Source organism: Coenobita brevimanus, chromosome 8 (assembly GCF_032717465.1).
Source record: "Coenobita brevimanus isolate Jiangsu-jjx chromosome 8, ASM3271746v2, whole genome shotgun sequence".
Classification (NCBI taxonomy): Eukaryota; Metazoa; Arthropoda; class Malacostraca; order Decapoda; family Coenobitidae; genus Coenobita; species Coenobita brevimanus.
This window is the reverse complement of record NC_136961.1, coordinates 45,802,648-45,817,922: the sequence shown is the minus strand read 5'-3', so window position 1 is coordinate 45,817,922 and position 15,275 is coordinate 45,802,648. Positions and strand designations below refer to the sequence as shown.

General features: G+C 40.7%; 1 protein-coding gene across 1 annotated transcript in view; it reads right to left on the bottom strand.

Annotated features, from left to right (window-relative positions):
• Positions 1 to 293: 293 nt before the first annotated feature.
• Positions 294 to 15,275, bottom strand: part of LOC145408486 (uncharacterized) — a 96,312-nt gene continuing 81,330 nt past the window's right edge. Inside the window, exons 15-21 of the mRNA XM_080279222.1 lie at positions 15,187 to 15,265; positions 13,573 to 13,685; positions 12,030 to 12,136; positions 5,403 to 5,508; positions 4,215 to 4,354; positions 863 to 2,628; positions 294 to 748 (exon numbers count right to left, since the gene is read on the bottom strand). Of these exons, the coding sequence (XP_080135348.1) occupies positions 294 to 748; positions 863 to 2,628; positions 4,215 to 4,354; positions 5,403 to 5,508; positions 12,030 to 12,136; positions 13,573 to 13,685; positions 15,187 to 15,265 (2,766 nt within the window). The remainder of the gene's footprint in view (positions 749 to 862; positions 2,629 to 4,214; positions 4,355 to 5,402; positions 5,509 to 12,029; positions 12,137 to 13,572; positions 13,686 to 15,186; positions 15,266 to 15,275) is intronic.

The window sequence follows — 15,275 nt, the reverse complement described above, 5'->3', positions numbered from 1 at the left end:
CAGATACAAAAGTCCAATGTTTTACAAGCCGTATTATACTTGATATCAAAGACACCTCTTTCTCAGCATTTAATTTTGTATACTACACCTTAACTTCCTCTTCTCTGGTTTTTATGTTATATTTAATGTTGAAATAATTTACATCAATATCATGAAGAAGGGTACTAAGGTGCAGTGTGTAGAACAAATTGCTAAGGAAAAGGTAATACAAAAATCTTCAAAACCACTTACAATACAATCCTATGGCCCATCACAACCATCACACAAACGCTCATTTCCTAACGATCCCAGTCTCATGGATCTGTTGCTGCAGACTCAGGTCTGAGATTGCTGGTATGCATGTCGTCATAGGCTATCGTGAATACGCTCTTCTTCTCCAACAGATGGCTTCTCTTCCGACGTCCTCTTTCCGCTGCCTCTGCCTCCAAACCTTCATCACCCTCAAACATCTGTGAACTCTGGCTGACTCCTAGATTCATTTCACTCTCCATTATATTTTTCAGCTCCTCATCACCTTCAGGCTGAGTTTTAGCTGTGGGTTGAGCACTTGAAGAGCTTGGGCCGGCTGCAGCAAGTCTCTGCTGTTGTTCGCTGGTGCCAGCTGGAACCTCTTGAGTTACCTGAGCCTGAGCCTCTGATCCCTCTGCTGCTTCCCTAGTTTCCGCCACTCTCACACCTGCGCCCTCTGCAGCACCATCACCTGGCTGACCATCAACTGCACGTCGTTCTCTGCCTTCAACTGTTCTAACTACTACCCCCTGAGTGTCCTGGTACTGCACTGCCTCAGGACCTGCTCCTCTCATATCCTGAATGCCCCTCATGTCTTGACCTCTCACATCTTGAACTGATCTCATGTCCTGACCTCTCATGTCCTGTATATATCTCATGTCCTGACCTCTTGTGTCCTGTGCTAATCTCATATCCTGACCTCTGTCTTGTCCCTTGTCGTACCATTCCATATAGCGAGGCTGTGATGCCATTTTCCTCTGTCTTCTAATCCTTGGGTCAAACTCTCCTGTGGGTGAATCATACTCATAGTATTCACCATCCTGCATGTTCCTACCATCTGCGGGTGGGAGGTGGTCGTCCAGTAGGTCTTGTGGGCCCAGTGAGCCATGTCTGCTGACCGACCTCCTGGCTGCCTCGCGCTCCAACCCCGTCTCTAAGCTGGGCAACGAGCCGTGCCTCTCGAAGCTGGCCCGACTGTCCGGCTGCACCCCACGGCTCTGGTCTAGCGTAGCTTGACTGATGGAGCGTCGGCCATCTAGAGCGGCCTGGCTGAGGGAGCGGCGCCCGTCGGTACTCCTGCTCTCCATGCTGGAGCTGCGCCGCCCTTCTTGCCCGCTCATACTGTTGCGCCGTGACAGCGTAGACTCTTTCTTGTGGGATGCCTCCTCGTCCATTTTGGCTTTGGTAGTTTCGAATCGGAGGATAGAGGATTTGGTGTGCTGGTAGAGGGAATTGGCGGGTTGATTGAGCTTGAAGGACCGTCGGCTGGTAGTATCCTCGGGTACCCCAGGCTCCTCCACCTGTGAGCTGAGTCTGGCTCGCTGCATCTCTCGTCTCGATGAGCGGATGCCCTCCGCCTCCAGCAGGCTGTTGGTCTCCTCTTCTATTGGAGTTCTGATTCGTAGCCTGGGCACGACGTGTTCTGCCCGGCCCCCCAGGTCCTCCGTCTGGATCTGAACGTCGGCCAGGGGGGGGCTTCCTGCGTGCAGGTAGCGTGGCGTTGCGCCTACTGATTGACCCTCCACGTGCCTGCCGCTGAACCCCCCGCCCCCCGCGTCCTCGTGCATCAGTGCCCGTCTCTGTGCTTCCTCCTGCGTCATCATCCCCCCCGGCTCCACGCCAGCCCGCCTGAGTGGGCGGCTGTGCCGGCCCGCGACCCCGTCATCGTGGGGCGCGGCGCCGTGCGGGCTGGCGTGTAGCCGGAGGTCCTCCCCGTTTCCCTGCCGGGCGTAAGTTGTGTCGTCGTCCACAGCCGCCGGGGCAGGGGCACGGGGCTCCTCTGCGCGCATTCCTCCTTCTGCACGCATACCTCGTGGGTCGTCCATGCGCATGCGAGGATCATCCGCACGTACTGCTCTAGGATCATCCATGCGCATCCCACGAGGATCATCTATTCTCATGTTGTGAGGACTTCCATCAATATCTTCCATAACATAATGTTCCCCTTCACGCAGAGTCTCTGCAAAGCGAGGATTGCCTCGCTGATCTCTGAGAATGATGGTTCTCCTCGGATCCTGGGAGTTGTATGAATTTCTGGAGTCAACTCTCACAACCCTGCCCTGCTGCTGGAGTCTAGCTTCATCCAAGTCCTCCAGCAACACCAGATCTCGGGGTCCTCTCCGCATCATAAGCCCGCGGTCCTCCAGTGGGACACCTTCTCCACCACCATTGAAGGTCCAGTAGCGCTGTCTCTCATCGCCACTCCATGCCAACCGACCTCCACCACGCTTGGGAGGGCTGATACCCAAGTGGATGGCAGCATCAGTGCAGCAGGCGGGTAGGTAGTCCCACCATGTGCGCTCGTCACCATACTCTCGGTAGTTGCCGCGTTCGTCCACACGTATGTAGGAGATACGCTCAGAGTCAGCGCCCTCATCCATAACCACCTTACGACTTTTTCTGTGGAGGTTAGATGTATGTGTTACCAACTAATCCCTGGATACTGACAAACATGATGGGTTTTACATGGCTAAATATTTGGATGAGAATACATGAAGACTGATAACTATCTATAAAAGAATACCTGAAGACTGATAACAAACCATATGAATACAAGAACACTGATAACTAATCATAAAAGAATACATGAAGACTAATAACTGACCAGAACAGAATGCATAACTAACCATGAAAGAAGACATGAAGACTGATAACTAACTAGAAGAGAATGCATAACTAACCCAAAAAAAAAAAAAAAAAAAAAAAAATGAAGACTGACAACCAACCACATGAAAATTCTTGATGACTAATAACTTATGTAATCATAGAATATCATGTACAAATAAAAGAAAATTATATGGCTAAATATATGAATGATGCTACATGACAACTAATCACTCACATAACCATTATGTACAGTACTGAAGACTAATAACCATTTAAGCTTTCAATAAAGATAATGTACTGTATAATAATTTAGTCTTTGTCAAGTCAGAACAACAACTGGATTACAAAACTGTGCTGCTGTACCTTCTACCTGAAAAAAAAATAATATACCATGAGACAGACAAGAGACAATACAATGATGAAGAGCCCTGTTATGCTTTCCTTTAACTGTGATGTATATTTCCTCCCTAGTATTATCCAACCAAGATGTTATCATTGTTCAAGATAGTCTTTATGATTTTAATCTGACGATGTATGCTTCATCTGGTTCTTGCTCTCTCCACGTAACTTCCTTCACATAAAGATAAAGGTTGTTAATGGGAACTTAAGAGTTTTTAAAATGAGAGGGGTTTGACATAACTTTCATCAATCTCTTCACTTCTTGATATCTCTACTAAACCGAATTTAATCATCTAATGTAGTACATTGGTAGCCTAAGTACTGTACAATAATATGAAAATACATCATCAGACTGAATGGCTTCTCTCACCTGTACAAATCTTCATATGTTACCCTGATTGTAATACCTTGTGTCTACCAACGCAAATGGATGACGATAGTTTTTAACCTTTTGACTGCCAGGATTTCCCTTAGCTGTGCAAAACTATATGGTACTAGTCAGAATAAAAAACTTTAATGTCTACTTAGCAATGCTGGCGAATTATCAGCTTATGTATTTATTTTTTCTTTTCTTTTACCCAGCACACCCACAACCTGTTCCATATGCTATCCTAATCCATTAACTAACATGATCAATACACTATGGTAAACTATACACTAAGCTAACTCACAAACAACTTTGATCCATAAACTACCCTCATCCATAACATAATCCATGACCTAACCTAACCTAGCCTAACCCATGAACGAACCTTACTTTAAAGTTACCCGGTGTCATATTTATAAAGTATCCTCAGCAGTTTTTCTGATAAACCAGTTTTCAAAACAGCTATCACTTTTTTTGTTTGTTTGTTTGTTTGTTTGTTTTTTGATTGTAAAAGTATCTGCTAGCTGTGTAAGTCAAAATATGTACAAGTAAACTTATCCACAGCTTAAGCTTAAGAGGTTTACAGACATGGCCTCTAATCCTATGGACTGACCTGATCCTGTAGAGCGGACAGATGGACCACATATAGCAGAGTAGGATAATGATGATGATGACGGCCAGCATGATACAGAGGATGACCACCCCTGCCAGGTAGGAGTCCCGTTGGCCCTGCACATTGGCCAGGTCCACCGGCTGCCAAAAGAATGTCATTGGCTTTGTTAGCTCTTTTCAACAGGGGGTTAACATAGAGACACAAGCTGTAACAAACGGCCAGATATACTGATAATTAAGGTATCAACAAGCATAACCAGCTACCATATGAAATTGTGTGTTCTAAACCATTTATAAATTTTTAAAAATGTATGACAAAACTGGAACAAGATGAGACATTATGAGCCTGACTCCTATAAAAAAAAAAATAAAAAAAATAATTAAAAAAACTAAGAAAACACAATGCACATGCACAGGTGAATCTCAACTGAAAACAAGTAGATGTCTTAATTGTTAAAAAGAAAAAAAGAAATAGTTTCTCAAGTAAAAGTACAGATATGTGGGAGAGCTCAAAAGGGGAAGTGTGGTGTGAGCAAAGAACATCCATGTGCTTAAAACTAGATGGGACAAAAGCACTGTAGATATGGAGAGAGGACAACATACTCATATGCTGACCACAAATCCTGTTTGCTACTGTAATAACTGGAATGAAACTTCACAAATTAATCACAATGTCCCGGCCAGGATTCGAACTCAGGCCCCCAGCACTCAAAACACGCACACATTACCACTGAGCCAAACAGAGGATCCCCACTTTGCCTACCGGCAATGGAGGCATTTATAGACCCCATTACACCCCACTTTTCTCCCCTTGGTGATTAATTTGGTGAGTTTTGAAAACACATGGTAGCGCTGCACTGGAGGCCACCATTGGGGATACTGCAAACCTCACCGAACAGCTAATCTCTGGGACATAAGGACAAAGATGTTGTCAGCAAACTAAGGAGCAACGTCAAATTGCCAACCAAGCCTCACCTAACATCCCACACTCCCGCCAACCAATGTAATAACTGAAAGATAGCTTAGCAAATTAATCATACTGTCCTGGCTGGGATTCGAACTCTGGCACCCATGCTACAAGTGCTAGCTCGTTACCACTGAGCCAAACAGAGGTTCCCACTTTGGCTACCGGCAATGTGGGCATTTACAGACCCCATTACACTACAACTTGGTAAATACACATACACACCTGCTGACTGTCCTTAAGGACTGGCTGGGTGCCATTGAGCCGCTCGAATATCTTCTCAATATCCACTACTGTGTTGACATTGTTCCTCACTAGGGCTGTAACAACACTCCTGTGGTGGTGTTTTTATGGGGGGGAAGGAGAGAAGTACAGGGAAGAGGAGAATGGGGAGAAATACAAAGGTTCAGGTGAAGATGTTAGGGATAAGGGAAGTGCAGAGATTGACATTTGGGAAGGAAAGAAGGATGGAGGGCAGTGGGAGTAAGAAAACAATATGTTAAAAGGAGATACATATAACAAGTTCTAATATATTTCATTTTGTTAACTGAAATCACTAATGGTTATCCATAATATTTATGCTATACAAATTGTAAAAGCTTTACTATAAGCATGACTTGACTATTTTAGCAAAAGAAATAGCATCACTGCAAAACAAATTACATATTCAATTCAAAAGCACATCTAGTATTAGAATATAAGAGTTTAGGGTAACATGGCATTCGCTGCATGTCCCACCTTCTAAGTAACTTTCAAAGAGTGGAATACATCAATCAGCTATGAAAATGCTCTAAATACATGAGAACTGAAATTATGTACACTACATCAAAAAAGTTTCTTCAACCAATACAATCAATAGTTTCACAATGAGCACTGTTTCTGAGTTATTACCTAGGTCAATTTTGAGAGATTGGTGTATTTCATATTTTGTACAAAGTTCCCTCTTCATGCTGCACTGATAAAAACAGCAGGCATACATTACATCATCATCATCCAAGCCCATTTTGCAAACACATTCGTGAAAATTAACAGAATATTTACAAAAGTTTCAGTTGTTGCTTTAACTGTAGAGACAGAAATATTTCAGATACTTTTTTGAATCCCTGTACACAAGTTATCAGTTCATGCCTTACAGAGAATGGCAGTATACTAAGGCTTCAACTGGATGTACAGAAAGTGGGAGCAAGCGTATGAAGTCCCGTTACCATCTACATTACAGAACAACAAGGTGGGGCGGTGCGGAAGGGACGTCAGCCAAAACACTGTGACTCAAGCTGAAGACAACATATACACTTGTATATATGAGTAAAAACATTAATAACAACAGCCTTCAAAAATTCCACCTGCTACATCTTCCTGATCTCTTGGTAAATTGTACAGGATGGGGACATAAATGATTTCACACTGACAGTGAGTGATACTTTACAAATAATAGGTTTGAATATTATGTTCATTTTCCACCTAGCTGGAGCTGCTCTTTAGTGAATGATGTAGTCTAGCAGTAGCCAGAAAAGTATCCCAGGAATGTCCATTACCTGGAGGCGTTTATTTTACAATGTAACTACAAGTTTCATTACCACATTACGTTAACATTATATTACATATTATGACGATATTAACCGCATACTGCTGAACTGCACTGTAAAGATATTATGCTTCACACAGCATCAGGGAAAATAAGTCTGCTGGGTATGCTGTATTAATCTGCAATAGCTAAACGCTGCAGTTCTTGCCCAGTAATATCTATACTGAAGTATGGGAGTCAGTTGCTTAGCTAAGTGTCCTGCATATATTAGAAGAGTGAAAAATTACACCTACCAGCTGCCTCAACTAAATCCAAACATGACTGCCAAAATAATCTTCATATACAAAGATGGTTCTTGTTTCATAGTATTTTTTCCCCAAGCTGTTACAACATAAATATCCACAAACAAATCTCCTGAATGACAATACAGTATGTCAAGTTCAATGAGTCTGCTAATTATCTTGTACCTTACAACTCATAATCCAGTATTTTCCCATGAACAGAAATTGCAGCATGACAGATGTCAACATCTAATGCTGTCCTTCTGCACTTACAGTAAGCAAGTGGTGATCTCACCTTTAATGTGTTAAGTACAATTTACAGTATCACTGTTCAACTGCAGACTCATGTCCACATCACCAACAATGACAGGTAGTGAGATCATTTTAACATTTGTTCAAATACCCTCCTTCTCTTCTTTCCATCCAGAGTAAGAAAATAACTGCAGAAACAAAAGACAGTAACCAGGCCAGGGGTGAACACTGAGTGCCTATCAGATGTCAGTTAACTCAACCATGATGGGCTCTTGGCTCAGATCACATTTTTTTTTTTTTTTTTTTTTTTTTTTTTTAATGGCTATTCGTTGATACATGTTTCCTCTTTATCAACAGCATTACCCTAAGCAGTAGCAAGGTTACCTTCTCTAGATTTGCTATTCTCACTCTCCCCTTTCCCCTTCTATTCATTCTTTAAGCTTAACCACTACAGCCTGGGGATACCATTATAATTTTACTCTTGACATCTTCTGATTACTGCATTAATTCAGTATAAACAAACTTCTGACCTCGAGGGATACGAAACAGCCTTCATAAACCCCTCCAGCACTAGAGGCCTTTCATAAGTGGAATCACTTTATCTGGCAACAGCAAGGATATATAAATAAAGGACAACGCTTGGATCCACACTAATGATACAGTAATAGAGCAGTTTACTGAGTGAGGTGGAGGGTGGGGGAGACAGAGGATAAAGTGGAGGGATGGGTGCAGAAGTATATGATTAAGGATGGTGCAAGTACTGTAGGAGGGAGGGCATTTTGATGGGGGAGGACAAGGTGTCACAGAGGTGATTTGTTTGTGGCCAACCTGTGCTGGAGTAAGGCACCTGGCTAATCAACTGTCACACTCATATCTTTGTAAGCTGTACCACTGACAGGAGTCAGGTGATGGTGTGTGGTTGTACCATTTACTGCACACGTGACACTGTTCATTATTTGATCATGCATTTGTGTTGTCACAACCTTAAATAATGATGGAATAATGGAATAATAGGTTATATGTCTCTTATTCAACAATGAGAAATTTTCTGCTAAACATGGAATATTATTACCAGGACATGAGTGCAGTCACAATATTAAATAATGATGGCATTTAAGCTACAGCATATAAATCTTTGCCAGTGAGTAATTTTTCATACAGAAAATATATTACTGTATTGCTCCTTCCTCACTTTCCTGACATGCTTGGATTTTGAAACAAACAGCACTACACTCAATGAAAACACGAAGTGTCAAAATATGAATGTCGAAGGTACTGCAGACTTCTAATTAGGAGCAAATGCAACTTCTATAAAAATGTCAGTCATTAAAAAAAAAAATCTAAGCAAAGCACTGAGCATTAGGTTTCCTTCATCATATACTAAAGCCTGTTTATGACTGAACTGCAGCACTAAAACAAAGCCTGACTGCCAACACAAATTACTGTACCTTGCCAGCAGATCATTCTAGACCAATTTAAATCACCTTAAATCTAAGAGCAAATGGTCTGTGTAACAGAATCTTCATAATACTGTGCACCCTGCAGTGTTCCTACCTGCCAAATCACAAAGTTACAGTGTAGTCCATCATATAATGTTACTATTCATCAAAATACAAGGAGTATTTTCATGGGCTTAACAGACTTTCTAGCACCTCTTCCTTTGTAGTCAATTTTGCATGGGGCTTAATTGCTCATATAATGTTGACTGGAGTAAGTCACTGGCCACCCTCTGTTGGAATGACCGTCGTCAGTAACCCAGCCCTGAGCCCTTAGTATCCTTTAAAAAAAAAAAAAAAAAAAAAAAAAATTGGATGATGGGTGGATGGATGGATGATTCATCATCATCACTCAATCTTATACTGCCCTATCAGAAGTGCTTGCACTCAGGATTAGGTTACTCAGTCCAGACATTTAAGGCAAAAGTGACTAATCACTCACTCTTGAGTGGCATTATGTGAGCAATAAAGCTCAACCATCCCTTAAACATAAATTCTTATGAGTAATATCCAACTGGAGTTCCTTTATTCAATGAACTATTAGATGTCCACCTACTGGTTATAAGGTTACCACTCTATGTATTAAAAGATAAACTAAAGTATAGGAAATCATTTATCTTGTCAATCACTGTAGAGTCATCTGAAGGTAGTACTACACTAAGTGAATCGACGGTGGGATGCCTCACCTGCCACAATCACTTGAAATCTGCATTGCAGTCCAGTACTCACTTCCATGTTATTCATATACTGACTGTTAAACTGCGTTGGCACTTAAATGGTGTGATGATGAATATACAGCAACACAAACACACACATTAATATAGAGGTGGCATGGGTGCAGCATAAGCCACAATAAATGCCAATATCACATCAAACTTTGAATAGATAATACTGTACCTTAGTTTATTTTATTCTTGCTACAGTCATCAAAATTTAATTAGCTTTTAGGAGGTACTGTAATATACAGTGGAAACAATTAATGATGGAAATACACTGTATAACTCTTTCATATCAATAACTCTCAGCTACTCATTACCCCTCTGGAGCAAGCAATTTTCCATACAGTGTACATAACTCTTCCAGAGCAAGTAATTTTGCCTATACTTAACCCCTCCAGAGCACATAATTTTGCCTATACCTAAAACCCCTCTAGTGCAGGCAATTTTGCCAATACATAATTCCTCCAGATCAAGTAGCTTTGCATATACATAACCCCTCCAGAGCAAAAAGCCTCTCCTGTTGTGAATAAAGTCTTTTGGACATGGCAGAAAATATTTATACATAAAAAGGTATTATCATATTAGAGTCTCTTACTTATGACTGCAGTTCTGAAAATTAAGTTATTTAACTACAGTACAGCACTATAGTCTGACGATCTCATAGTTTTAACCCACATATTCCAATTACACACTTTATATTTTAGTCTTCCTACTGTATCAGCAGACGAATGTTTTTAGCTATAATGATGACTGCTATAATGAAGGAATTTGAAACAAACCCCATTAACTCCTACCACAACTAAATGAATCCCATAAGTTGAATGAAATAAAACTGAGTAGCAAGAATAACATGGGAAAAAAAAAAAATCACCAAATTCAAGGGGTTAAATTCCACTTAGGTTCTAGTCTCACTCACAATCATTAAATGAAAATGACAATCTGTTATCATGTGAAAAGCTTGTTTTCTGTGTAAAATGGAACTTAGTGATTATTTATTTTTGCATCCAGTGTAAAGTAACAACATGCCTTGTATTAAATTTTACATAATTGTGCATGACAATCTGATTTTGTTTTCTTATGTGACTTGTTTAGTTGTGCACTGTTTCCAACGTTTTTGGTAAAATTTATATGCTACACCCAGTTAAAAACACTGAAAGCTGAAATGTAAGTAAATCTGTGTCAGAACAACATACATGAAAATACCACTGAACACTTGTGCAAAAAAAACTGGAGTGTTTCCATTTATGTTACTGAAAACATATATAAAACGTCAGGCTGTTTCCACTGATATCTGCAGCTTCATAAATACTGTATATACATGAGGTTGTAAAAGTAGTAAAAACTTTGAGGACACTGTGCCACAAAATATGAGGCAGGAGTCACAAACAAACTTACAATAAATTCCCTGTCATATCTATGATTTATTTTTGAGGGAAGAGCAAAGAAAGCAGAGTGCAGAATCATCTCATATTCCTTGTCCTTCCTGCAAAAGGAAATCTTACTGTAGATACAGCTGCCTCAAATTATTCCTTTTTCCTCAATTATTTTTGACCAACATGTGACAGTATTCTGTGCTATAGTAAATACAGCAATGAATACACACTGTGTGAACCAAGTCAACTGATATGTGTATTCATGCAATCATGTGCTTATTCTAAGAGCTGAAGAGGGATGCCTTAATGCAGTAGCACCAATATATCTAGGCAGCTTGACTACTCAGTTATACAAACATCCTACAACTCTCTACCCATTCCTTAAAAGAAGAATGGTGGACGGCAGGAGAAGGGTAACTTCAGTCTGCAGTCAACTAGATGCACGTTCATATGAACGAGGGACCACAATAACTAAAACTACACTTATCCTAGCACTGCAACACTGCCATGTGCATACGAGAGTCATCACAGGGAGAAAGAAATACTGTAAAGCAACTGTTATAGAGAAAAATTATTGTAAGTCTGCATGTGAAGCTCTGCCATAGTTAATGGATTATTTCTTGTGAGTCACGCCAAACTTGAGGTGAGGAAGGTTCTGTACACAAGTTGGACATAGGGTCATATTCTCACTGGCATAGGAGGTTTAAATTATTCTTCCTTGGCAATGTACTCTGCATATCATAATGTACTATTCTCTTGCATGTCATTTGAATCCTCTTAAAACTGACATATAATGCATAAATAACATTCAAAAGAATATTAACATGCCATATGCAGTAATAAAGTGGAATGAAAAAAGTACTGTACTAGGTGGCCTCTTTAACTAATGAAAATACTGGCCATGAAACCATATTTTCATTGATTTAGGAAGCGTCCTAGTACAGTACATTTTCCTTGCCATTTTATTTCTGCATGCAGCTTGTTACTGTTCTCTACTGTTATTTATCTATATATCAATATTAAACAGACTTAAAATAACATACAAGAGAATAATACTGCACAATGTACAAATTACAATGCTACAGAAGCAGTGCTGGTAAACCTCTTAAGCTTACGAGAATATGGGCCATGGTCAGGTGGAGTTACACTGGTGAGACACAACATGGTATACTGGCAGGTCAGGTCCGCTCAGCCGCCACCTCTTACTTATAGGGATGTGGGAACCTGGAGGTGTCATGGGTGCTGTAGGGCGTCACGGTCCGGATCTCTGCGTCACCACCTGTGATTGTCCGGAGTGTACCCTCAATTTCGGCCTGCGAAAAATGAAAAATTAGTTGGTGAAGAACATGGAGGTTTTAGAAAGGGAAGAGGATGTGTAGATCAGATATTCATTCTTCGGTCTTTAGTGGAAAGTTTCTAGAGAAGGGAAAGAGGTAGTATGTAGCCTTCATGGATTTGGAGAAAGCATATGACAAGGGGCATAGACAAGGAATATGGAAAAAATTAAGACTATATGGGTAAATGGGAAGCTGTTGAATGCTGTGAAGAGTACGTATGAGGGGGCTGAGGCTGCAATGCGTGTGGATGGTGAATTGAGTGAACTTTTCTATTTGAATGTTGGATTGAAACAGGGATGTTTCATGTCTCCATGGTTGTTCAATCTGTACATGGACAGGGTTATGAAAGAGATACAAGGTATGGCAGTGGATGTTGAAGCATCCCTAATAAGTGAAGGCAGCATTTGGAAACTCCCTGTACTGTTGTTTGCAGATGATACTGTACTGTTAAGTGATGATGAAGGGGAAATGCAAAGTTTGGTGAATGAGTTTGGAAGTGTGTAAGAAATGGAATCTAAGGGCAAATGTAGGGAAGAGTAAAGTTATGGTCTTCGAAAGAAATGAAGTCACTGGATGTACAATGAGGTTGCATGATGAGGAAATGGAAAATGTGAGTACATCTAAGTACTTGGTTAGTGTGATGAGTAAGGATGAAAGTTTGGAGGGTGAAGAGCTTGAAAGGGTACAACACGGAAGAAAGGTTGCCGGTTCTTTGAAAGCAGTCATAAGAAACAGGAAAGAGAGCATGGAAGTAAAAAAAAAAAAAAAGTCTCTGCATGACAGTATCGGGATACCAACACTATTGCATGGAAATGAAGCCTGGACCTTGTTGGAAGAACACAAGCGAAAAGTGAGCAGTGGAAATGTGTTATCTAGGAGGAGTATGTGGAGTTACATGGAGAGACAGACTGACAAATGAGGAAAAGAAGGAGTGCTGTGGTGTGGATGTGGATGTGACAGAAAGCATCAGAAGAAATACTGTGCACTGGGGTGGTCTGGCCATGTGGAGAGGATGGAGAGAGAGAGACTAACGAGGAAAGTGTGTGTGAGTGAGGTAGAGGGGGGGAAAGGAACTGGGTGGCCAAGGATGAGATGGGGTGGAGAGGTATATGAGAGAGGGAGGCATGAGCTGGGAGAAGGGCATTGAAATGGTGGGGGACTGGGTGATATGAAGGCAATTTGTTTGTGGCCATCCCTTACAGGATTAAAGTGTCTGGCAATAAATAGACAGATAGACAGAAAAATGAAAAACTCAGTGTCTCGAAGTCAAAGTGCCATACACTGTTCAAATAGATGATTATACCACAACAAGAAAATTTTTAAGCATATGGCTATTAGTTTTCCTCCTCTTTATCTCTCAAATTAGGATATCCTCTCACAGCAGCCTGTTCATCATTTCCTTCTAAACATACCCTGCGGACGTCCACCTCAATCTTTGGGCGTGGGTAGATGAAGGTGATGAAGCGCTCCACAAACTCCTCCCTGTAGATCTGTACTGGCACCGTTGTACTAAGTGGGGGAGACCCTGTTCATGAGAGACATTATTAAGCATATGGGTATTAGTTTTCCTCCTATTATCTCCCAAATCAGGATATCCTTTCACAGCAGCCCATTCACCATTTTCTTCTAAACTAACCCTGCACCTTGATCTTGAAGAAAAGTGTGAAAAGACACTAACTTTAGCACTGACAGAGAAGTGTGAAGTAGCTCCCTGATTCTAAAGTTTTTAACCTGTATTCTTGTCTATTTAGAAGGCTATTCAGCACCTTTTCCTTAGCAATATATATGAGTATTTTGTTTACTTCACCCTGACATTCTCTTGTATGTTAGCTCTTGTAATATATATTTGTCTACTTGATCTTGACAGTCTTTTGTATGTTGGCCTTAGCAATATGCATCTTGTTTACTTCATCTTGGTATTTGTATGTTAACCTTAGCAATACATATATTACCTATTTCATCTCGATATTCTCTTGTATGTTATCTGGGTCTTTTAATATCATCACAGACTGTATGAAAAACATGCAAGAGAATATTAGCTAGCCAAATACTGATAATATAAATCAGGAGGAGGTGTGAAGAAGTCTTAATGAACAAAAATCTGGACCTTTACCTTCATCACTAACATTGAAAAAACTGTGGAGAAGTTCCCATCTCTAAATACTGTAAACAACTAAATACTGTACTGTAAACATTAACTTCAGTACAGCTGTTTAATGTGAGTGAAGAAGTTTTCTAATTCTACACAGACAATAACTCAAGACCTTAACATACAAAGGGAGAATGTAGCATTTTTCACGATGTAAACAGATATTAATACAAACTTTAAAAAGAGAGAGCATAGCATTTTTCATGTTCTAAACAAAAATTAATCTGTGTTGACATGCAGAAAAGACGCACTGTACGTCCAATTTTCAAAGAGTACTCTGCTGAGAGCCTCATTATCTTTTGCTATTTTTTCCCAAACTACGGAGCTTATCCCTTCACACTGAAATTAACAGGAAACTGGGCTAGGATGATGAACAAAGAATTGAAAAGTAGTACTCTCCCATCACCATCATTATCCTGACTTTTCCCATCTCTGGATAGGGTAAGACATTATCTATGAAACAAGAAAGCAGATAGCATTAGTGCATAACTAGCAGCAGGATGTCCGCTGAAAGACACCAGTCATTCTCATATCATTTAATCATGCAGAATCTTGGCTTCACCTTACAGCCTGAAAAATAATTTTAGGGGTATTTTTCTTAATGCAGGAGAACTAATCAACAGCATGTTCAGTGAAATACGCCAATCATTCACACATCATTTAAGCATGCAGAATCTTGGCTCTACCTTTCAATCTGAACATAATTTCTGGGAATTTTTTCTTTATGGATGTACTTCACATGAGCTGTCATTTAGTCAGTTCATTGTCCATAAAGTTAAAAAGAGCTGCCAAACCCTTGCTGTGCTCCTCCATACATAATTCATCAAACTATTTCAATCCCATGTTAATTACACACACACACACACTAAGCTCTTACCCAGATCATAGGCAGTGACACTAAGGTTAATAACTTCATCTTCATAAGCCCTCTCTTCCCTGGTGGTCAGGCCTGTTACCTGGTGTGGA